Source organism: Daphnia carinata, chromosome 8, assembly GCF_022539665.2.
Source record: "Daphnia carinata strain CSIRO-1 chromosome 8, CSIRO_AGI_Dcar_HiC_V3, whole genome shotgun sequence".
In the NCBI taxonomy this organism is placed as follows: domain Eukaryota; kingdom Metazoa; phylum Arthropoda; class Branchiopoda; order Diplostraca; family Daphniidae; genus Daphnia; species Daphnia carinata.
The window spans coordinates 5424132-5448575 of NC_081338.1; the positions used below are offsets into that span (position 1 = coordinate 5424132).

The following is a 24444-nucleotide window of genomic DNA, read 5'->3' on the forward strand; positions in this document are numbered from 1 at the left end:
TCATAAATTGATGTCCGTGATTGTTATGTTGAAATAAAGTGTATTTGTTTCAACTGTTATGAGCAGAGTTGATTGGCTTTCATATGACCGTAATAATTTCGGGATTTATTGAGGGGAGTTGTCCGGCTTGATTCGTTCGTATTCTAGAAGGACAAAAAGCTAAATTTGACATTCAGCTTGTCCCCGGAGGTGCCCTTTGGCTATTTCATGTTGATAACACAGTTCTTATCAGGTTATTTTTTTTTTTTTAAAGGTATCCACTTGGGTGGATTACCTTGATAAAGCCTACCTGACTGTGGGTTTCGTAGATACTAGACGTCGTCTGCTAGACTTTCTAATGACATCTGTTGTTCGCAATCAACAATTATAATCTGCAGAAGACAATGAAGTGAGAGCATTAGCCAACACGTTGCAAAACAAATCTTGGAAGGGCAAATGGATGTTTTTCCCCAGATGTGTTTACGCCTCAATCTCCTGGGTAGATGCTGCTTATCCACTTATGTGGCAACTAATTAATCGTACGAGACTTAAATGAAATTGCTCAATCGAGATGTTGAAATATTCAAATGAAACAGTTACAGAATTCACAAGAAAAACAGAGTCATCTGAAACTACACACAAGAGCTCAACATCAAAGTAACGTCACGACAACGATTGCCATCATGTCATGGGATTGAATAATCATATTAATCTACCGGGAATGAATATAAAAAAGGAGGACAGCATACACCCGCCACGCCTTAATTTGTTATTGCTACATCATTTCTTTATTTTATTTTTTTCATCAAGTTGATAACACCCCCACTACCAGGTATAATCATTTCCTCCCAACTCTTTCGCAATACTTATTGTCACTAATATGTTTGTGCCTTAGCTTATTTATACCATTGGTATCAAATCTTTTCAGCAACACAGTTGGACTTTTACCCTCTGCCATCATGCGATTTGCGTCGTTCGTGAATGTTTAAAAACAAAATGGAGGAACAACATTCTTCAAGTTCGTCACCAGCAGACGACAGACCACCAAGTAAATTTTTCAAACATCCAATTCGCAAGTTCTTTCATTAAAATGACGGTTATTAAGGTGTGTTCCGTGACTTGATCGAGATGGCCCGTAGCCGTGGACTATCGGATATCGAATATATTCAAGATGGATTGAAACATTGGCTGAACATCGGCCCGTCCACGTCTTATCGCGTCCCGTACGGCTACAGTGCCCATTTGATGCAACTTCACATTGATAGTGATTTAAATTTTTATCTTGAAGCTTTGAACCGTCTGGTGAACACGGGAAGCATCCGATCTGCGTCGTGCGACCGAGTCGATCCGAATTTAGCCGCCCCTCTTTTAGATTCGTTGAACGGCGGCCTCACCGTCTGTCACGGACGAGGTCACGTTCCAGATGAATTTCTAGACCAATCGCATCGGAAACAAGCCATCGAAGAAGGTCTGGCCAATGGCAACTTCATTTCGTATCCGGACAATCGTTACCGATCGCACGATTGCAAATTCGTGATTGACGGGCAGATGGGAGCCACTCAATGTCCTTCCTGTGCTCAAGCCGACGATCCACGTCAATCGTCGGCAGATGATGTCCGACCTTTACCCGAATCGCGGGTAGGACGTGAACAACAAGATCGGCGTCCACTTTACACGCCGACAACGGGAGTGAGGTCTCCAACAACGTGGACAACAACAACGTCTTGTAAGTTGTGTGCCCATTAGCTTAACCATGCATCTGCAAATGCATTTCGGCTGAATTCTTCTTGCAGTTCAACGTAATGAAACAAAAAAGAAGGGCACCACTGATCTTGTTATTGATTCGTGAATGAATTAGGGCCTCGGTGCCATTTTTGCCAAACGCAGAGTTCGAAGGATTCACGAACGTATCAACCGGATCATGTTGGCGTACTTCAAACTCAAGACGACCCGACCTGAATACATGGAACATGAGGGTTGAAACCGTTCTACCCAAACCGCATTTCGAGTTGTTGACGTGAAATTCTGAAGTCTCGTAACGGACAACTGTTGACTCGTTGCCTTCAACACGAGTTTTGTGGGGAAAAAATGATTGGACAATGTCTTCTCTCGTTAAATATCCAAACTGTTTGTTTGGAGTTGCTATCTCTTCCCTCCTCCTAGGTAAGGATTATATTTCAATTGTTTGCACCGAAATTTAAATGTTTTGTTCCTTTTTACGGTGTTAGAAATCAATAAAGTCGTATGGGCATTTAAGTATGATGTATTTGAGTGACATACAATACGTTGGTTGCTGTACCTTAAAATAGAATGAAGGGATAGCTATTTTTGGTCGAATGTCATTTGAAAATAATTTTCCCAGTATACTGCAATTAATTTTTTAAAATGCTAATGACCTACCTCAATGTCGTCTATGCTGTTTTGAATACGTTGACGACAACGATTCAAATTCGTTTTTTTATCTATAAATATGCATTCTATTCAATAACATTGTAGTGCAATCATAATTGCGTTCCAAAATCCCAATACCGATTTCTTTTTTTAGAATTCGTGTCCTTGAGCAAATGCTACAAGGACTTCCCCGTAAGCATTCCATCGATGCCCGAATCCAACACGACGAAAATAGAAATGACATTCGCCTTAATGTAATGAGATCAACTTTGATTGAATCACACAGTTGAAATGGGAAACGAAAGTCTTCGCCATAGTTGCAATTTGCATTTGTTTCTTCAAAACGAAACAAACTGGATATACGCCCCTTTCATTAATTCATTTCCATTTCTTACCCTGCCTCTGCTTTTCATGCAAAAGTAAAAGCAAGCAGACGACTCAATTCAGTTGTGTCTTGGCTGTTGTCCTGCAACGAACATCTTTCATCTTGATTTCTTAATTGTTTCGCTTTTCATAGTCTTTGGTTACACAGTTATTAGATGATCTTGAACATTAGAACTGCAAATTGGCATTAGTGGTACGTTATAGCTAAGAATGGAGTTGGCTATTCTGGTGGTATAGTCACCCCCGATTTTGGGTTGGACTTTACTCAACCTCTGCATAAAGGAAGACATTTCCATGGAAGATGTCGCGTCTGGCAAGTTCGAAAGGTGTTCATCTCGTCCCGACGGGGCTCTTCAGCTATTCTTGGTGACCAACATTTTCTAGAACTATCCTAAGGGAAGTGAACGGACGTTTTCTCTGGAGACAATCGAGACGCACGAGACGAGTTCGTTTTGAACATAATTCCTGGGAAGTAAGTGGAACTTGTTAACTCAGGACGAGCTATTTCTAGGTTGCATAGGTTGCATAGTCTTTCTACAAAGGGTTTTCTTAATGATTGGTGTGGTACATTTCGTTCTTTGCTAGCCCTTGATTTAATTCAACAAAAAGGTAATTGCTCTTGCTGTGTATCGTTAATTAAATACATAAACGTTTGACTGGCAAATGTTTCAGAGAGAAGGTAACAAATCCTAATGTACCGAAATTGCAAAATCAAAATTTCCAGGGAAGGAAACCACAAACTCCACCGTCGGCAGCCGTTCGTTCTTGTGATGGTGGAATCGTTTTCATCCAACACCGTCCATGATGATAACTGAAGGCGTTACATCCACTTCTGTCCATGCACAATCTGCCGCATTTTTCACCTTCTATCATTTCACTTCCGATGTCAGCACCTGGGAAATCGCAATCTGGAAGCCAAGCGACATCACCATCGCCGATATGCCATTTGGCTCGATCGTTTTCGCCATGAACGGCAGGTGATCTGGATTTCCAGGCAACGAGGTTAAGACGAGGAATCGATGGCGAATCACAGTCTACGATCGGGTTGCTATGTGTTCAATTGATCTTTAAAAGAAAATGTTGATTTTGAATAATGAATTTTCGAATGTTACAGGTTAGAAACGGATTTGAAGAGCAATGGTTGAATAGTTTTGACATGGCTGTTGTCGCAGACGAGACGGGCTAAACTCGTTTTACGGATTTCCTTCAATTGTTCTGTAGATTGCAGAATTTTAATTAATGAATGAACACGTCTAATGAGGGAGGAAATTGACCTGGAGTGAATGAGCCGGATTGTCCGCCGAGATCGTAGAAATAGCGATCACCGCGTTTGAGTTTTAGAAACTGATCGGCTATGAGGCACTGGAATGTTGGACCGACCAGAGCACCTGCAACCGGATGTTCGGATATGCCTGCGATGAACAGGTCGATATCGTCGACAGACTCGTACAACGATTTGAATTTATCTACAATCTGATGAATATTTTGCATTTTAAATAATCTACTCAATGGATTTCAGGTTAACGTCAATTCTCACCTGGCTGGAAATGTGATCGTGAAGATCGTCGAAACTATGTGCCTTTTTAAGGCCGCACAGAGCGCGATAAGCATTGTATCCAGGTATACCTAAATTGAATATTACAAACAATAAACCAAATGTTTTTGTTATAGACAGACATACCGTGATCTCGGCCTCGTTGAATATTAATAGACATCAAATCTAATCCGAAACCTTTGCCTTCCTCTTCGAACAAGTGGTTCGTTAACTGAATAGAATTCAAGAGTATCACAGTTTTGTTTTGAAAAAAAAAAGATTTAAATTACAGAAAAGACGAACCTCGTCAGTAACGATGTTGTCCACCTTTTGATCGGGTTGAGTTGCCAAACCGATTAAGAATTTGTCCAGGTTACCAGGTGTGTACACGGTTTGTGATTTGAAAAAGTGTTGGCTCAAACGAATCGAATCGGCACGTTTCCTCTCGCGATCGAACAACCTAAAGTGAGTTAATTATTCAATAATAATCAGATAATGGAATACTTGAACTAATTGAATACAGGTGGATTCCTTGGACGAGCGAATGTCCAAAACGGAAAGCTGCACCGGCAAATTCGTTCGCGATGGATGGATTGACTTTGGCATCGTAATCTTGGCTGAATCCATTTTGGATTGGTAAAAGACCGAGCTGTTCCATTTTACTTTTCCCGATGACGATGGGCAGCCATTCGTTGTAGGTGATGTGCTGCATTTGAGCGATCAAAATACGTCGAGCTTCTTGATAGAGTTGCTCATCGTTCAAGTGCATGTGCTGGCCGGACAAGGTCCTCACGATTCGATTGTGCTCGCGTAAAAAGACAGTGTGGGCCACAGCCAAGTTCGGCGTGATGTTCGATCTGGGGTCACCTGCGTTGAAACATTTGACGTGATTGGGTGGGTCGATACCTGACACAGCTTTCGATAACGTGCAAGGATCTTTGGCACTGTTATCGGGTGGTAGTAAGTCCATCTTGTGATGACCAGCTGGCAATTTCCAGTTGTGAGTCACGTCCAGTCGGCCTTTATCTGTTGTCGATCGCAATTGTTGGGCGTGTGTGTCATCGGAGCCGTACACTTGGGATGCGTCCAAGAAATGAGTGTTATCATTCATCTGCATGGAAATTGGTTAATCGAAGAATGTTGTGTGGAATACGAGGATTAATTAGACCTGTTCCGCAAAACCCAATCTGCAATCGGACCTGCGTGCGGGAGCTGAACGGACAAAAGACATGCAGCGTCGACCAAACTTGGAGAAAAATGGATCGTTTTCTGGAATTTTGATTGGATTGCATTCTGGATGGACTACGTCTTCGTCAATGAAGCGTCCGTTTGGCGTACAACACTCGATGTCCGTCAAGTTGTCTTTTGGTTTTTTGTTCAATGAATATTAGATTAGATATTTTCGACAGTGAAACATTTCAATCTAAAATCTTACCCATTTTTGATTGGACATTTTGCGTGATGTCGTGGTCGAGAAACTGACCAAATTGTGTGACCCAATAAGTGTTTGTCGAATGGATGTGGTCGTTGTTATCGCGGATGATGGATGTAGACACTAACCGGGCGCTGGAAATGGAGAGAATCAGTTTGGGTAATTGATATATTAAAAGAAAAAGTCTTTTCAATTTACCTAGATAATTCCTTATTATTTTTGGCCCGTCGTGGTTCTCGCACACCTGTTCCAGAGAGAGAATAGTAATAAATACGTATAATCTTAAGGGATAATGAAAAAAAAAAAAATTACACACCGTCGGCATACACAGGTAAGAGGGTGCGTTGAAATTGGGTGCGAGATTTGCCCCAAGTGGGATTTTGGATATTATTGCACGAACCATCTAATGTTCTAAAAGGGGAATTTCTTGTTCTATCACTGCAAGCAGGAATAGTTGGACAATTGATCGTGAATGGACTCAACGCAGAAGCCACCTGATTCGGTTTAAGTCCAACCCTAATTGGCAAATGTCATCATGGATGTTTACATGTAAAAATGAAAAGAACTAAATTATTGGTTACCTCTTCGTAAGTTCTTGGGCTGTGTAAACGTCAACGAGTGCTTCAAGATTGATTTTCTGTGTCTCGTGTGTCGTGTGGAAGACGAGTGAATGGGCTGCAGAAGAAGAGCCCGCCAATACCACGATATTATTAGAGATAAGTCCTTTTTCTACTATGCCCAGTGATTGAAACAGAGAATGACTAGCTTCTTTCGCAGCACCCAGTTGAGATTGAAGTTTGGATTCCAATTGTAAATCGTCATTCGTCCCGTAATTGGGCTGTTCAAAATATTTGCCATTGTGTCCTGGTTTGACGTTAAATTGAATTGAATTTCAGTCCTTTTGAATGACAAAGTAATAATGAAATATACTGTTATGTGGAAGATCAGGACAACAGGATCCAGGACTTTTCCCGTCAGACAAGGTGCAGGATGTTCCAGGTGTGGTCAGAACCAAATCGTACCAAGCGGCACATTCGACAATCGGTCTGCATATCGATTGTAAACCACCAACATTTGGACAAGGGTTTCTCCAGGGTACGAAACCACACATACCACCGTTCGTCGCTGTACGGGGCGTGGATAGTGGCATTTTTTTAATGAAACAAATCCCGTTGATGAAACGAAAATGATTGCATTCGGGATTGGCCAGGCAGAGGCTGCCACATTGTTCTCCAGTACCGGCTTGTTGTCCAATGTCGTTTCCGAAAAAGTCACAATTGAGAAGCCATTTGAGACCACCGTTGTCAGTGTTCCAATGGTCTCGCCCTGTACAATAAGTTTGACTTCATTCACAAAAGAAGATAAGTACATTTTAAAAAAATTATACCTGGTTGGAATTTCCAGGGGACAAAGCCACAGGCGACATTGCTGTCGGCCTTGAGGGAAACGTGAGGCGTAGATAAAGGTGCAGCTTTCAATAAACATTTCCCTCTGGCATGAGTAAAGTGAGTACATTCAGGCTTGGCTATGCAAATCGTCCCACACTGCTCCCCTGGACTTTCGATTTCGTCAATGTCAAAGCCAGGAAAATCACAATCCATTCGCCATTTAACATCCCCACCGCCATTGTTCCAACCTTCAGTGCCACTGATACGCCAGGGCGAGTTCAGGAGCAGCAAAATGACGCAGATTACAGAGGCAGAGGGAATCATCTAAATGTTGTAAGTGAAATTAAAGACGAGCAATTTGGCTGATGGTACTTCGTGGAACGAAGGCCAAGGCAAACTGTTTGAAAATTAGAGGATCATACATGATTTCGATGGGATTAACAGCAAACACTTGTAACACAACCTCAAATCGAAGGCGGTGATTCATTTATCTCTGTGGCTAACCCACGTCCAATTTTGTGAAAGCCATGTCTTTATCAAATTACAAATCTTTCTAGAATATGGGGCCTGAAAGTCAAAATTTGGTCGTTTTTCTACAACTAAAGCTCTGTCGAGGTAGCTCTGAAGATGTGGTTTCATTCGTTCCCAGATAACGACCGGATTTTTAAAAAAACCACGGTTCAAGGAAATGTCCTCATACCGAGATAATACTTAGAGGTAATTTTATTTTCATTTGTTCGAAGCAGTTACTTCTGATTTAATTCTTACTATCCTAAAACGTAACACCACTAAATGAAAAATTCCCCTTGAAAAACGAATTTTTAACCTTGGGATTTGGTAACATCGTGTAAAGCTTGGCCACCAATGGTGGAGAACAAGCTAAACAAAATAAAGATAGATAGGAGTATTCTACTTACAGTGGGCTCGTGATAGAAGCGGTGACTGGATGTGGAATAACACAACACAAGTGTAAGAATAACAAGGGTTTTATTGAGCACGCACTTTAATACAGAGTACTGGTTCACTCCGACTCACAAAACTGACTGACTACAGGTTTTTCAGGGGAACATTTTATGAGGAAGTGGAAGGTCGAATTGGTTAACACTGTGGGCAAGGTAGGGAATTTTGCCGTGTAAATTTAACACTAAGGTGTGAAAAGGGGTATGGCCGGTCCTCAGAGGTAAAAGTCTTCCGCGGGAACCAAGGTCGGTGTGGGGAAAACGGTGCCGACGGGTCGTGCCTTACAATTGTAAAGAAAGAGCAGACGAAAAACAGAAATATTTTGGTAGACCTGCAATACTGCGATCCATTCAAGATATCAAATTCTTTTTTTGACAATTCCCTTTCTTTTCGTAATTTCCCGTTTATTCGTGCCTATGTGGACCTACTCCTTCATTAACAAAGAATCGGTCGACAGTTGGACTGAGCAAATAACCAGTCGTGAAAGTTTACTATTCTTACAAAATGGTATTACTAGTACTGTACAACGCGCGAGAGTTACATAACGAAGCGGGAATCATTTTTTTAAATCAAATATTCTTTTCTGAACAGGCCGAAACAAATCAAAGCAGTGAAGAACTTCTAGAAAACTTTCGGCGACAATGGGAAGCAGAACTTTCTGTTGCCAGGAGTATGCAGTTGCACGTTACATAATTACAAATATGGGTTACACCGTACATTTACTCTATTTTCAATTTGCAGGTCAACAGGCTGAAACACATGGCAATCAAGGCAAATCCACATCAATACCAGTTCATAATCAGGAAGAGGAATCTGTAACTGAGAAGAACATTAAAGTTGCAGAAAATGAGGATGAGGTAAAGACGAAACAATTTTTTTTTTTTAAATAGCTTCAATTAATAGGATGCTGTCAGTTGCAGTGTGTTATTACCTTTAATAACTTTGTGTAGGCAGTGAGCATGTACTTGCAGGGAGTAAAATATGAAAAATCTGGAGATGTGGTGAAAGCCATTCGATTTTACAAGCAGGCCATGCAATTAGTCCCAGATATTGAAGAAAGAATTTATACATATCAAGAAAGCAAAGGTAAGTCAATTAATTGTTTTTAAATCATTTATACAGTCAACAAATTACATTTTTGTGCTGGATATTCTAGAAAGTAATAAATCCATTCCTTCTGACCAGAGGAGCCGCAAAAATATCGATATTGGACGTTCCCTTTGCCAATGACAATAATAACGCCGACGTTGTTGACGACGAACTTCCGAACTTCCAGAGAGTTTGCCCCCCGCTGGAGGAGCCAAAGGTTGTCCTAATCCAACATGTTAACTTAATATCCTTCATCTTACCATTTTAAAATGTATTCTAGACCACCCACATATCAGACTTACCGCGCGAAATCATTGCCTACCTGCTGAAATGGGTATGCATTTCAACTGCACTGAGTTGTAATCGTTCTTGACTGGTACTTGTTCTACAGGTCGTTTCGTCTGAGCTTGATCTTCGTTCGTTGGAGCAAGTTTCATTGGTAATTTTTCATGTTTTGGCTATTCATTGAAGAAAACTCTACGTAAATCTTATTCTTGAGTACAGGTTTGCCGGGGGCTTTACGTATGCGCCCGAGACAGCGAGATATGGAAACTCGCATGTCTTAGGTAGTACATGCAATCATTTAGCTTCTTTCTATTTGAATATTTCAAATTGTTTTTTTTTTCTCTTACTTATTTCAGCGTCTGGAAAAATGAATGCAATCCAACAACGTTGGGCTTCAGTGGATACAGGGATATGTTTATCCATCGTCCTCGTCTTCACGTCCTCGTCTTCACTTCAGTGGCTGTTACATCAGTAAAACATCGTATGTCAGGCAGGGAGAGAACAGCTTTCAAGATACGAATTACCAGGTAAAAAGGCTTGATGTAAAGTGTTTCTAAACATATATCTCATCTCATATTTTCTTTGGAATTTTTAAAAAATTTAGCCCTGGCATATGGTGAACTATTTTCGCTATTTGCGCTTTTATCCGGACTGCACAGCCGTCATGTATACTACGGCCGATATGCCTAGTTTAGTCGTTTCGAAACGATTAAAACGAAAAGATCCGTCCTGTTTCCGCGGATTTTACACACTCCACGGCAATATTGCAACATGCATATTCAAACGTAAGCGGGTTCCCGAACGACCTGAACGCATTGAGAATATGAGGCACAGAAGAAGAAATGAGGAGGCCAATAATAATGGCAGCACAATTGCTGAACAAATTTTCGAATTAGTAAGTTGATAACAGTGAAGATCACTCATGTTTTATTCAAATTTTCGTTGTTTCGGTAGGAATTGGAAATCAAGACGGTCAAGAAAAAACTTCATTGGGCACTCCATTGGAAACGTTATGCAATCCAAACTGTTTACCAAGATAAAGATCCAACGACTGCAGATTTCGATATTACCGCCTCACGTTTCCCGCCCCTGATCTTCAGTCGTGTAAGATCGTACAACGCCCTCAGTGAAAACCTCTTTAAATACGAAAACAAGTTCTTTCCACTCAATTGCAAATACGTTTGACGATTGCCTGTGCCTGTGAAAAGCTCTTTTTAATTTGATTTTTTTACTGCAGAATGAGAAATTAATTTGTTACAACGGGAAATGAAAGAACTGCTTAACGTTATCCCTGAACATTTTTGGATGTTCACTCAAAAAGTAAGACATTCTTCCAGCACCGCGGGTTTCTCTGGTAAGACGGTTTTCGCGTAAATTCCTTTTCTCGCGCAGGGAAATGGAATATTCGTAGCGAGTTTGAAGGAGTTGGTTTGGAACAGTCTGCTGATTCATCTATGTTTGCTGGGCTTTATCGCGAATGTTGAACATGAGATGGTACGCCATTGCAACGAAAATGAGTTGGCTTTTCCCGAAAAGGAAAAGTAATATATCCATGAATTAGAGTTTGATTCAAAATAATTAAAAATAAAATTTTTATTCATGGAAAAACTATCGGTCTGAAATGAATTATTTTAATTTCAATGAATAGCTCTTAGTATGAGCTTTCTACTTCTGTAACATTAAAAGTAGGATTTCCGTAATCAAAAAATTTCTGGAACGAAAGATTCTTTGTCGTTTTATCGTTTGGGTCCATTACATCTTTGGATCGCAAAACTTTGCAAAATAAAATTTTTTATATTTTTTTGTTATGGAATTATTGCATTAAGTTTTACGAAAATCGAAAGCCCTTACAATGGGCTATTCGTTGCAATTAGAATTATTCTTTTTAGACCAATAGTTTGTCCATTAATAAATATTTTATTTATGGACGGTGAATGGGAGGAGGGGAAACTATGAAAAACCGAAAACTTTGGGCCCTTCGTTAAGACATTCTTTGGGCTTATTATATGTTATAAAGGTAATATCTAGCTTCCTTGTGTCACGAGGAATGTTTTGGTGGCCATTAAACAACAAAAATTTATCGAATTAGTTAAAGAAATACTAAATAACGATCAACCAATCACAGTGAGAAAACGGATGCCATTATTTTTAGGCGGAATTTTTAAAATTTCCATTCTGATCAACGTAAAAAAAATTCAAAAACAGTTTCATGATTTCAAGTTTGTCTTATGGTATAGGATAATCGTTATTTTAATACAAAAAGAAAAGAAAAGCTTTTTCATTTGGCTTATTTTCATATTCAAATATTTACAGTCTTACATTATTTTTACTACGGTGGTTTGGACCACCGTTGAAGAAGTTCAAATTTTTCAGTTCAACTTACCCTTGCAGTTGGCGCCAAAACGGTCAACCGGTTCAACCATCTACCGGACAGTTGACGCAAAAACGCAAGTTCACTGAAAAAGTTGAACTAAAAGTACACGCCAAAATGCCCCCTGTACCACCGTTGACCTTCAGGTGAACTGCAACTCCTTCCCTTTCTCCACTTTTTCTCAACTCTTCCGTTTTGGCGTCAATCTTGACGAAAAGTTTAACTAAAAAGGTTCAACAAAAGGTTGACGCCAAAATTCGCCCTAAAGTATAATCCCAGTGGAAAATTGACTGCTCATACAATGCATAAAAAATTTTAGAATCCCTTTTTCGTGCATTCTGACGTCCACATAAAAGGTTTAGTGGCTTTGAATGGGTCGTTTGTTGTGGAATTAGTTATTCCTTGGCCAGGTTTTTCCAGTAAGTCCTTAATTTTGTTTTGAATATGAAACAGACTTCACTGCCTTTACAAATCTAACGGGTGGATTACATGCAGCTTCTTCAGGTATCGCTGTCGTGCTGGGTTTAAGAATTTTACTAGGCGATTCATTCATTTCTGAATATGAAAGTGAGTTCACTGCCATTTCAAAACTATTGAGTGGATTATCAGTATCGTGTTCAGTTATCCCTGTCGTGCTGGGTTTACGACTGGTAGTTTTTAATATTGCAGTGGAAGGTCTAAAGAGTAGTTGTTGTAGATCCAGCAGTTGTTCGTGGGGAAGATAAAGCAGCAGGACTTGTAGCACTGGTGCTACTTGGCCTGCTTTGCGCTTCCGATGAAGGGCTGCAACTGCAACAGCTGGAACCTGCAATTGTTGGTATTGGTGATGGGATGGCTGGTGTCGTCGGGCGTCTTGTTATTAGGTGATTACGAGCAGTCGTAACATTTTCTCCCACAATTGTAAGCGTAGCATTTAGGGGATTAGGAGACGAAGAAACTATTTCTCCCACTGTAGTACCGCCTTGAGAGGCGAAAGTTTGGTTACTTGTGTTGAGCCTTGAAGGATATACTTTAGTTGGTACTGGGCATTTGTACATTGTCAACGCCATATAAATCAGACGAATCGTAGACCCGGTTGCTAGCAACATCAAAATAATCGGCCACACAATTTTTCCTTTCCTGGTAAGACGAATTTTCTTGCAATGCATAACTGATGAGTTAACACAATTTTTCTTGTGTTGTTTTTGTTTTATTTTTTCTGCTAAATAGATTATACAGTAAACGTGACCATTGGGATGAAAATTTATTTTATTAATTACTCCAGATGCAGCAAATTTTTCGACGTAATAAAACAAACTTTTTTAAAATTATTTGAATAATTGTAAAAAATGTTTTAGATGAAAAATATGTGAAAAAATTTGCTGCATCTGGATTAACTAATAAAATAAATTTACTGTATAATCTATTTAGCAGAAAAAATAAAACAAAAACAACACAAGAAAAATTGTGTTAACTCATCAGTTATGCATTGCAAGAAAATTCGTCTTACCAGGAAAGGAAAACTTGTGTGGCCGATTGTTTTGATGTTGCTAGCAACCGGGTCTACGATTCGTCTGATTTATATGGCGTTGACAATGTACAAATGCCCAGTACCAACTAAAGTATATCCTTCAAGGCTCAACACAAGTAACCAAACTTTCGCCTCTCAAGGCGGTACTACAGTGGGAGAAATAGTTTCTTCGTCTCCTAATCCCCTAAATGCTACGCTTACAATTGTGGGAGAAAATGTTACGACTGCTCGTAATCACCTAATAACAAGGCGCCCGATGACACCAGCCATCCCATCACCAATACCAACAATTGCAGGTTCCAGCTGTTGCAGTTGCAGCCCTTCATCGGAAGCGCAAAGCAGGCCAAGTAGCACCAGTGCTACAAGTCCTGCTGCTTTATCTTCCCCACGAACAACTGCTGGATCTACAACAACTACTCTTTAGACCTTCCACTGCAATATTAAAAACTACCAGTCGTAAACCCAGCACGACAGGGATAACTGAACACGATACTGATAATCCACTCAATAGTTTTGAAATGGCAGTGAACTCACTTTCATATTCAGAAATGAATGAATCGCCTAGTAAAATTCTTAAACCCAGCACGACAGCGATACCTGAAGAAGCTGCATGTAATCCACCCGTTAGATTTGTAAAGGCAGTGAAGTCTGTTTCATATTCAAAACAAAATTAAGGACTTACTGGAAAAACCTGGCCAAGGAATAACTAATTCCACAACAAACGACCCATTCAAAGCCACTAAACCTTTTATGTGGACGTCAGAATGCACGAAAAAGGGATTCTAAAATTTTTTATGCATTGTATGAGCAGTCAATTTTCCACTGGGATTATACTTTAGGGCGAATTTTGGCGTCAACCTTTTGTTGAACCTTTTTAGTTAAACTTTTCGTCAAGATTGACGCCAAAACGGAAGAGTTGAGAAAAAGTGGAGAAAGGGGAGGAGTTGCAGTTCAACTGAAGGTCAACGGTGGTCCAGACCACCGTTGAAAAGCTCAACTGTTTCAGTTGAACCCCCCGCTGGCGTTGTCGCCAAAACTGTCGCCCAGTTGAACCATCTACCGGGCAGTTGACGCAAAAATACAAGTTCACTAAAAAAGTTGAACTAAAAGTAGACGCCAAAATGCGGCCTTACTCTCTAATTCCAACAATTGTTCATCATTGTTCATCATCCGGAAAGAAGACGGAAGAAGTGGAAGTAACAGGTATGTGTTAATTGTTGTGTCGTACTCATCAGTACTTAATTGATTTCATTTTATTGAGTAAAGAAGGATTACGTTTTGCTCCTGCATCTCGTCCACCACCCAAAAGTCATCCAAAACGAGATCCTGTAATCAAATCACGAACGTCGGTCCGACGTTCGATGAGATAAGATAAATAAGTTACCAACAAAAAATGAAAACAGGAGATTTTCAGGGAAGATATCTTTATTACAACACCAGCAGGAAGCCAATACCAGTCAAAGTGGTGCAGACGGTGGAATAATCAACTCGTCATCAAGACCATTAACTCGAATGGTACATTTTTAAATGCATATTTACTAAACCTTACTAATTAAATTTTTTTCATGTAGGCGAACGAGTACGGAGTGCAAAAATCAAGTGGATTGGTGTCTGCTGGATTTGCACAACGGATCTCTACCGTCAATCGCCCTGGATCTCGTGCTGGCACGGCTACCTCAGGAACCAATGCTATGAGAGCAGTCACAGCTTACAGTCATGTACGTCTTTTCATTTTATTTTAAATTTTCGTTTATAAATATCACCATTCTTCTGAATTCTTAAACAGAATACGGCAACAGCTGACCGACCAACAACTCAGCAAGGACTTGGAGGTTTAAAAACAGCTTCACGTGGACTCCCTCAAAGGCAAATACAAGATAAATTTTATTATACGAATAGCAGTTTGAAATGAGAATCGCTAACGATCAATAATGAAAGCCTGTCGTTGATTAGATCTGGGAGTGTTGCGGGCCAAAATGACGGAGGTGAATGCAGAAATGGGGAAACTTACCAAGAGCATTGAGAAAAATAACAAGGAATTGCAAAGTCTACCTTCGTTGGAAAAGCGAGTGAAAGAAATGGCTACGGAAATAACAGGTTTGTCTTACGTTACTCGTAATGTTAATGTTTCATGGTAAAGCTTATTAGTTTCCGTCGCAACGAAGATTTGCAGAGCCAGGCTGCTGATTTGAATTTACTTCAAGAAATAGATCGCCATCAGCAGTGACGCCTCGCAAATGGAAATAGAACTTCAATCGTTACTGATTCAAATGAACGCGAAGCTCACGAAGCCGAAGATATATTTGAGATTGTCAAAGCAGTTATGGAGAAAATTGCATCGTTAGAACGGGAGATTCAAAGGTATGCTTCGGGAACACTTTCATTGTTTGTAATTCATGCAAAAATGTTTGTTTTCACAGGAAAATGATGAAGCAGAGAAATTTGTCACGTCTTTGGCACCAGAAGATCAAGAAAAATACTCGCAGTTGAAAACGCAACAGAACAGATTGGCCAAGGAAGTTGAAAATGCAACTACGCAGTTGACTGTGCTGAGAGCTCGAGCACGAAAACTGGAAGAAAAATTGCGTCTCTCACCCGTAAATTGAGTTTTGAAGTTTTTGAATTTGGATTTTTAAAGAATAGATACTTAAAATTGCAGGTGAAAGAAGCAATGTTTCAACTGCGCCAGTCTCTATTTCAATTAGAAACCAAATACGAGCAGATGACTGAACAAGATGCAAAACGTCTGGATCCCGAAGGGGAACGAGCTCACCTGGTGGCCATTGTCAAAAGTGACAATGCCGAGGTGGCTGCTATGGAACTACAGATCAAAGAAATCTTGGCAGAAAGAGAGAGATTGCGAAATGAACTGCAGGAAGTTGACAACGTAAGTTTTATCATATTGTTTATTACTCGTTTTCTCAATTCTTTCAAAAAGTATTTGACAGACGTACGAGGAGAGTCGGAGTGAAAGAGGCCAGAAATATCGAGACTTGCGAAAACGAGAGCGAGTCATGGACGAATTCTTGTCTTCATGGGAAGACAGTTGTATCAGTGAAGTAGATCGTCTCAAAGAACTGGAGACCTTGATCGCACAAACTTTGAACAAGATTGGCAAACATCAGTCTTTAATGCAGCTTGTGCCCAGGTTCGATCACAATAAAATTACATTCTCAATTTCTTAATATCATTTTTTATAATATTAATAGCATATCAGAATATTATATATAATATTATATATAACATATAAAACGCCCCATAGGTGGCAAAATGTCTTTTTTTCACTTTCCTAAAAAAAAGACATTCAGCCACCTATGGGGCGTTTTTTAAAGTTCAATTGGGACAACACATCGAATTGAACTTTAGAAAACGCCCCATAGATGGCTGAATTTCTTTTTTTTTAGGAGAATGACAACTGGAAAACGTGGGACTGCATTGCGGTATTTACCTGCAGGGCCATATTAGATCGTAATTCCTGTCAATATATGATGAAAGTTACCACAACACAAAGTCGGGCATATTTTTGTTGTCGGGCTTATTTTCAAGACCAACATGTCGACGAAAAAGGTATATCACTTGAAATTCTGTAAACAATTTACAAGTTATACTAAAAGTGAAATGCTGGTTGAGGAAAATTATTCGTTTTTTTGTCAATGCAGCTGTTTTTTTTAATATATTAATATTATGATGCACTGTTTTTCACCAGCGCGCTGTACCATACTGGCGCGCCAACTTCGGTTTGGGAAAAGTCGGGCTTATTTTTTTGTCGGGGTTATTTTCAAGCCCCTAACTTTTTGAACATCGGGAGCCGTGGAGTGAAAGAAAACTGGATACCTTACCAATAGATGGCTATACCGTTTGGTGGGTCGTCTGCTGTATAAATCCAAGGTTTATTATATGTAAACTCGCAGCATAATTATTATGCTGGCATGTAATCGAAGTTTTCTAATTTTTAAGTGATGGCATTCGCGTTACATTTTAGCCAAGGCCTACTCTATAATGGGATAAATTTTTCGCGGAATAAGAATCTCCTAGAGCTATGTTTTGGAGTATCATTCTGATGGTAAAATATCTATTCAATTTTAAATAACTTTTGAATTTCCTTCTCTGTATTTGCAGTGACGTAACATTACTGATTGGTGGGGTTCTCTAGGGACAAGCCTTTTCCTTTTTCCCATCCAATCTGTGAGGCAACCTTGTTTGTGTGTTATAATTAGAACAGTAATGCATAAAGAAGGAAATGTTCACATTTTCCTTAGTGAAGTTTTCTCTCATTGAAAAAATCGAAATATTTGGTTGAAGCTACTCTGATGATATTCAGTTGCAGTAATTGGATCTTGTTTCTCTTTTCATGAAGGGTGTTTGGTCTTTCCGGCAATGAAAGATGCCACCAAAGGTTATTGATTTTCCATCAATGGCTGCCACTCTGCTGAAGACGTCTCCCTAAACAATTCAGTATTCAATTGATGGTTGAGAAGTCATGAGTTAATTAACTGAAACATCTTTACGTACAGAAAAGAAAATTCCAAATGCCAAGCCCATAGAGATGGTTTACATATTGTCAATTGAAAACTGTCTGTATCGTGAAAAGGATATGGATATTTTGGTCCAGCCTCACTCGTGGTGTGTTCAAAGTGAATGGCATAGTTAAGTCATAGATTTATCTATGGTTAAGTTCACATCTTAAGTCGCCCATTTATTTTTTAGATTTAAGATTTTCGATTTCGATTTGGCAACGTCGCGGGCAAGAATTGGTCTGAAGTCCCTCCTTCGCCATTTTGGATGTAGCCTTCGTCACGGATCATCGTCTGACGTATTGTCCGGTCTTTTACTACTTAATACGCCTTCTTTTCTTGTTATTCTTTGGCCCCTAGATTCTTCACTGACCAACAAAGAAAATGCATTTTCACCTTACTTTTATTTCTTTGGGACTTGAGTTATCAGCAGTTGGTTGAAAAGAGCATCACTGGGTAAGAATGAAAATAAATAATCCTTGACATTTCAACTCTTTTGATTTTGTATATTGGCCAATATAGGATCACAATTTTATTCTCCATTCATCTTTGGAATCCTGGGTTGCTCACTGTTTATGGAACATACTCATCTAATCAGGCCAAAAGTACGGCAAATCTATCCACATCGAACATGGAACCGATTACCGTATTGTACATAGAAATCTTTGAAGGTGGAGTATTTTGTCTATTCTACATCATTTACTAATTGTCCTTGAATTGGTTAGACTTTGGCACCTCAGTTTCTATTACCTAAATCTTAACCGTAATACATTGTGAGAATACTAATAATACTGTTTTGTTTTTCTTTTCAGATGGAATGGGTTTGATGCATTTTGGAATAATGTTCCAGAAAGCAGCATTCCAGGGGCAAGAATCTAAGTTGAAAGGCTGATCAACACATTATGTATTGTTCAACTTGTTTTCTTTGCTCCTTGGTGAATTTGAATTAAATTGTAAATTGAAAAGTTATGGAACTAAATTTCCAATTAGTTAGATGGAATTTGTGGAAGTTAGCGAAATGTCAGGACGGAGTAATACGCAAAATTTGGAGTCAAAAAGGTGTTTTCATGTGGTGAATGCTTAGAACGTCTGTTTGCACTTCCAGAAGTTTTAAGCTTGGGACTTGGCAAAGGCAGTAGATGGTGGAATTTGCATTACAAGTCAGAATCGTGTGTTGTTGCCTGTCGACCATTAAGTAACAGTTCGAGCTAGTATGTCTTAATGATTGCTTCTTAGATACCAAAAATAAATACACAAAGATATAATTGGAATTGGTTTTGTATTGTCCCACCTCCACCCACAATTCCACCACGTTTTACATTACAAGTTATTTAATACATACATTGCACATTATACAATACAATACATACATACATACATACATAAACACTTAAGCTAACCCGTTGGCCGCCAAGCCATTACAACCCGTAGGTTGTTCTTCTACAATAGCTACCATCGCTTCAGATGGAACACGATGCAAGGGGGACTTGTCTTTCGACAAGTCCCGGGCTGACTTGATGGTGGAGACCTTTATGGGAATGCACACCCCGGGTTACTCCACCATCAAATCGACAAAGAGAATGCCCTAGGGGTGCATTGCCTAAATGCGCACGAAGGCGCAGGCGACTGCCCTACCCCCAATAGGTGATCAACCTAGGGGTAGAACAGCGCCCCCGGTCCCTACAGCTACAAAAAAAATGGGGGCAAAATGGGTGGCGGCCAACGGGTTAGCTTACAATACACTACACGACAATACAAAACAAAAAACTATACCAAAAAAACGCGCGGCTCCATGATGACGGGGATGAGGCGAAGACAAGGGCGACCAAAGGCGATGCAGCAACGGCGATTAGCTCGATGACGGAAGACAGGAAAGGCGACGACGGCGATGACGGCGAGAAGAAGATGGCGATGACGGCGATGACGGCGAGGCGATGACGGCGAGGCGATGACGGCGATGACGGCGATGACGGCGAGGCGATGACGGCGATGACGGCGATGACGGCGAGGCGATGACGGCGATGACGGCGATGACGGCGATGACGGCGGCGGCGATGACGGCGATGACGGCGATGACGGCGATGACGGCGATGACGGCGATGACGGCGAGGCGATGACGGCGATGACGGCGATGACGGCGAGGCGATGACGGCGATGACGGCGATGACGGCGAGGCGATGATGGCGAGAAGCGGACGGCGGTGATGGCGAGAAGCGGACGGCGGTGATGGCGAGAAGCGGACGCGGTGATGGCGAGAAGTGGACGGCGGTGAGGCACGATCAGCTGGATGACGATGAGTAGAAAATTAGGTGGGGAACAGGACTCATTTCTTTTTCATTACCAATCTGTAAAACACATAAAATTCATTAAAGAGAAAGAAATACACTAGATGACAATCAAAGTTTTCTATTGGCAACCTGCTTGCAACAGTAATATTTAACAAACCAATTTATTATTGAACTTTTACATTGAGTAAACATTCTGAAAGTCTAGCGGAAAAGTCTAATACAGATAAGTTGTATGGGGAACTAAAAGGTGAAAAATATTACTAATTCCATTAGTCCACTTAAACGTAAATGTGCAACTACCATATATGTAAAATAATATGGGAACACCCAGCAAGCTTGAGTTTGCAAACCACCCACTACAACATTATGAGTCAATTGAAAACCTGTTGCGAGGGACTCATTTGAAACCAATGCTCCCATGGTAAAATTTACAAGTATTTAAATTTGCCGTCTGTGCCCTGGAGAGAAATTAAGTGACAAATAAAGTAAAACTGAAACTAAGGATTAAATTTCACGAGAACATAGGAGATGAAGCACTTTTTCTTGGTTGCAATCTGAGTCCAACTTTCCTATGGTTTGTTAACGAGCAGCCATCTAACTTTTCTAACTCTTAAGCTAAAAAATAATGTCAGCCTTAGAGTTATGGTCATTTTTAACTTACTTGATACTAAAAACGCACGAAAACAACGATGGATTACACAAAATTAACGAAGCAAAAGTTGTTGGGACGTTTAGTCCGCCATGACAGCCATAGCAGACGACAGTCTCCTGCAATCCTTACATTGAATCATAAATAAAGAAAAAACATTGAATTTTACGAGTATCGAACTTGAGACCTTTCTGTTATCAGCATACCACTCTAACCATCTAACCTAACACGCTAGTATTAGGCGTGATAATACGCTACAGCGTAACGTAAAATAAGAAAAGTAGTCTCTGTTAACGAACTAGTGTCATAAGTATATCAATTCGCGCGATCAACCAACAGTAGAATAACAAAACAAGCACGAAAGTAGCCACTACACCATTTCATGTATGATCAAAATGCTTAAAATGTTTAGCATATTAATGTTCATTTTTTAGTTTTTGCGAAGTTGAAAAAAAAAATTACCGGAAGTGACCGGAAGTAGACTATATCTCCAGAAATAGTGGGCCCACAACAAAACGAATATGATTTTCGTGATCCTCGTGAAATTTAAGGTGTGTCTAACCTATTTTGACTTGTTTTTGGCGAAAAGTCCAATTTGGCCAAAATCGCGATTTTTCCTGAACTATAGTTCAGGGAAATTTGCGATTTTTGACGATTTTCGGGTATTTCCTACTGACACATGGATTCGACCCCAAATTTTACGAGGATTACGAAAATGTGGTTCTTTTTTCATTCAGACCAATAGATAGTGCGTTATTAGGCATTTTCAAACCGGAAGTTGTAATGAAAGTTAAAATTTTTAAAATTTAAAAAATGAACTATGTTCTCTTTCACAAGTGGCAAAAGATCTGCGTAGTTTCAAACGTAAACTATAGTAAATGAACATAACATGGGCTTTCAAAGTTCTTAAAGTTCAGTTTCCAGGTAAGACCTGTATACCACTTCAAATCACATGTGACATTTCGTTTAGGTAATGAAGCAGTACAATATTTGCACATCGATAATAGGGGTGGGGGTAAAAACAACACAAAAAACAAAAATAACGATACCGTTCAGACGAGGGAAACTCAAATACACGTTGTAAAACGTATGTAAAAACAAAGAAAACAATGAGAACCACATGACAACAAAAAATAACAATAGTTCCATTTCAAACGCTAGAGGCTGATGAATCTGCAGCGCCATTCACAACATACCATAAACTTTCAAAGATCTATATCATAGCTTTACCATAAAGCTACCCTTCATGTATTTTACCTTACTTTTCTTCTATTCAGATTTACATCGTGGCAACAAATGAAAATATTTGCAAGTATCTGAATAACCTCCTAGGAACTCCACCTTCTAGTGGGCCTTATGTTGTTGGTTCAGCTCTGCAAGGTAATATTTCTAGGATTTGATTGTCAGCAAAAAAAGTTGGGCAATTTCAATGATTTTACTTCAAGCTTAGAGCATCTTTTTAAAGTCATATTCGATCATGCAAATAATTACTCAAAAGCATGCCAAACGAAATGTTTCATCATTTTGTTTAATAGATGTTTACTTACCATTCACCTTATTTACCCCATCATAGCCTAAATTTTTTGTTATTGTCCTGATGAAAATTACCCGGATGCGTCCTTCTGAGGGTACAGCCATTGCCCTCGCAACATGTTTACAAGAACATCGCAAGGTAAGAAATGTTAACCATAAAATTTCACAAAAAAAAAAAAAATCCAAGATACGGCTAACAAACCGCCCACCGTTTCATTCAAAGTTTAAGGTTATCCAAAAAGCTTTTGTCTTACGCCTCTGCAAAAATAAATAATGTTAGCATGCCAGAAAAAGAATCCAAACAAATGACAGCTAGAATTTCTACTACCCATACAAGTCCGTTCTCGCAATCAATCGCCAGCCAGCGCCACAATGGAACAACACAAAAGATAATTCATCACGACCAGCATCAAACCGCTTGCCACTCGAGGATTTGGTACGCTTATCCAGCTGCACACGATCCACCTAGCACTTGCAAAACTTGGACTCAAACATTCACCAATAAAGCAATTGCCAAGGAAATACGAGGAAGATCGAAAATCATCAGGGAACACGGCGCCTTATCTGCAGAAAAAATGGTTTCTTCACTAAGCCTTTCTTGTTGCAAGAAGAATCCTTTGTTGCCGCGTCTGCAAATTTCTAATTACTTGCGTAGCGGATGTAAGGGTTATACTCGAAGCTTCAACTATTTCCGATGTCCCAATTGCTGTTGAAGAAGCTGCTCCTATCCCAGGACGAGAAAAGAGGCCGCATTATGGTTACGCATAATATGAGAAATAATTTTTTTTTACGAACCAACGAACGCGGACGAAATATCGCACTTGCTGCGACTCCAATGACACAGTAGACATATGATTCAACGGTTTCTTCTAATCCGAATCGGAATCGCAGTTTCACTATCGATCCATGACGCAACTTTATTTTCATCGAACCTATCAAAACCTAACTTTAGAAAGGTGTTTTTTCCATGTTGCAATCGTGTGATATCGATTGGTGAATCCGTAAATGTATTTTATTTTTCATTGTCATTTGGGCTGGCACCTTTCATTCGTACACCTTCTAATCCGATCGTCTTCTTCTGGAAAACTAAAATACCCATGAAACGAGTGGCGTTATGACATATTTATTTGTGAAAATGTTTGTTGATTTATTATGCACTTACTCATAGCTGTCGGATGAAGGTACGAGCTCTTCTCACCTCTGTGGTGGATTTACGTTTTTCAGAATCGTTCAGTTTAACCGGAGCGTTGCGTGCGTAAACACCTGTCACAACTAAAATTAAATTCGATTTTTAAAAAGCGTATCAAGAAATGGATTTTGTTTCTAACTCTTACGGTTTAAAAATTTCTTTCTGAATTGCATTTTCATTTAGGCGTACTTAGTCGCTGCAATAAAACTAAAACAAATCCGTGAAAACGTTCCAAAATGTCCACCATTGCGACAACTCGTTTCAGGTAAGCGACGGTGCGATCTATCTATTTAATGGTTGTTTAAATTAATATATAAAAAGGAGACAATCAAAGATAAAAAAATAAATAGTGAAAATTGTTGAATCAACACATCCTACAAATTTCCTCATCCCAATAACAAAGTTCATTCTGCAGAAATATTACGTAAGCTTTAAATCAGAAATCTACTTGGAATTGATCAACTATACCTCTCAACGTTATATTCCAAGTATTTCGGTACACCACAAATTAAGAATCAGACCCGATTAACTTCATCCAGCTACCCGGGGAATCACTAACCTTTTAATATTAGAATGTTAATGCAATCTAAAAAGCATCCATATCTAAATCGGAAGCTGGCTAGTAGAGGAAAAAAAAAATCTATTGTACTTTGTCATTACCCACGCATGTACCTCATAGGACTATCTGGGCTGCCCCATTGTCTGAATTAGAAAAAAGAAAAATGTTTTATACCTTATGAGAGATCAATTTGTCTATACAAATACTCGCGCCAGAGTTATCCGTATCTGCTCTCCACCGAATGCACAGGCACTGTTCATGTGCAAATATTTTAATCCACCATCACGTTGTAAAGGCTTGACTGTTCAACAGGAACAAGAATAGAGCGAACGCTTTTCAAGTTGAACAAATAGTTGTCTCGTTACAAACGCGATGTCTCGGCTGAACAC

General features: G+C 39.7%; 3 protein-coding genes and 3 long non-coding RNA genes across 13 annotated transcripts; 5 read left to right on the forward strand and 1 right to left on the reverse strand.

The window, feature by feature from the left end:
* The first annotated feature begins 934 nt into the window (after positions 1 to 934).
* Positions 935 to 2121, forward strand: LOC130704203 (uncharacterized). Its single transcript, XM_057525667.2, has 3 exons — positions 935 to 1027; positions 1085 to 1705; positions 1838 to 2121. The coding sequence occupies exons 1-3, from the start codon at positions 961 to 963 to the stop codon at positions 1936 to 1938; spliced, it is 789 nt and encodes a 262-aa protein (XP_057381650.2). The 5' UTR covers positions 935 to 960; the 3' UTR covers positions 1939 to 2121.
* A 705-nt stretch (positions 2122 to 2826) lies between these two features.
* On the forward strand, positions 2827 to 7805 carry LOC130703981 (uncharacterized). Its single transcript, XR_009421519.1, has 5 exons — positions 2827 to 3226; positions 3479 to 4374; positions 4426 to 4511; positions 4581 to 7441; positions 7666 to 7805. It is a non-coding gene; the product is annotated as an uncharacterized LOC130703981 (long non-coding RNA).
* Positions 7806 to 8392: 587 nt separating this feature from the next.
* Positions 8393 to 10730, forward strand: LOC130704204 (F-box only protein 9-like). Its single transcript, XM_057525669.2, is given in 12 exon segments — positions 8393 to 8575; positions 8660 to 8738; positions 8810 to 8925; positions 9019 to 9154; positions 9229 to 9377; positions 9438 to 9491; positions 9549 to 9596; positions 9662 to 9723; positions 9799 to 9892; positions 9895 to 9969; positions 10047 to 10337; positions 10397 to 10730. Coding segments are annotated over 12 exon segments (1338 nt in total). The 5' UTR covers positions 8393 to 8572; the 3' UTR covers positions 10628 to 10730.
* On the forward strand, positions 10709 to 16976 carry LOC130704205 (intraflagellar transport protein 74 homolog). Its single transcript, XM_059496675.1, is given in 17 exon segments — positions 10709 to 10762; positions 10835 to 10983; positions 11756 to 11959; positions 12032 to 12080; positions 12133 to 12223; positions 12267 to 12380; positions 14690 to 14838; positions 14895 to 15041; positions 15110 to 15224; positions 15277 to 15420; positions 15489 to 15532; positions 15534 to 15588; positions 15591 to 15688; positions 15744 to 15920; positions 15983 to 16210; positions 16272 to 16471; positions 16728 to 16976. Coding segments are annotated over 17 exon segments (2079 nt in total). The 3' UTR covers positions 16789 to 16976.
* Positions 16977 to 17252: 276 nt separating this feature from the next.
* Positions 17253 to 19067, forward strand: LOC132087739 (uncharacterized). Of its 5 annotated transcripts, none has more exons than XR_009421525.1 (6): positions 17253 to 17386; positions 17443 to 17778; positions 17838 to 17969; positions 18031 to 18293; positions 18360 to 18508; positions 18650 to 19067. It is a non-coding gene; the product is annotated as an uncharacterized LOC132087739 (long non-coding RNA). The 5 variants fall into 5 exon arrangements; XR_009421527.1 differs by having other exon boundaries at positions 17254 to 17386; positions 17477 to 17778; XR_009421526.1 differs by having other exon boundaries at positions 17260 to 17778; positions 18650 to 18772; positions 18828 to 19067.
* A 2602-nt stretch (positions 19068 to 21669) lies between these two features.
* On the reverse strand, positions 21670 to 24438 carry LOC130703575 (uncharacterized). 4 transcript variants are annotated; one of them, XR_009421568.1, is made up of 8 exons: positions 24262 to 24438; positions 24169 to 24198; positions 23965 to 24055; positions 23642 to 23782; positions 23470 to 23579; positions 23103 to 23393; positions 22636 to 23031; positions 21670 to 22565 (listed from the first exon to the last, which is right to left on the reverse strand). It is a non-coding gene; the product is annotated as an uncharacterized LOC130703575 (long non-coding RNA). The 4 variants fall into 4 exon arrangements; XR_009421569.1 differs by having other exon boundaries at positions 22636 to 23025; positions 23965 to 24198; XR_009004745.1 differs by having other exon boundaries at positions 23965 to 24198.
* Between the last annotated feature and the right edge of the window lie 6 nt (positions 24439 to 24444).

Excerpts from the sequence above, each read along its gene's own strand:
- LOC130704203 (XM_057525667.2), top strand. The coding sequence starts at position 961 with ATGTTTAAAAACAAAATGGAGGAACAACATTCTTCAAGTTCGTCACCA. Across the intron at positions 1,028-1,084 it reads AGCAGACGACAGACCACCAA|GTGTGTTCCGTGACTTGATC; the intron begins GTAAATTTTTCA and ends ACGGTTATTAAG. Across the intron at positions 1,706-1,837 it reads GTGGACAACAACAACGTCTT|GGCCTCGGTGCCATTTTTGC; the intron begins GTAAGTTGTGTG and ends TGAATGAATTAG.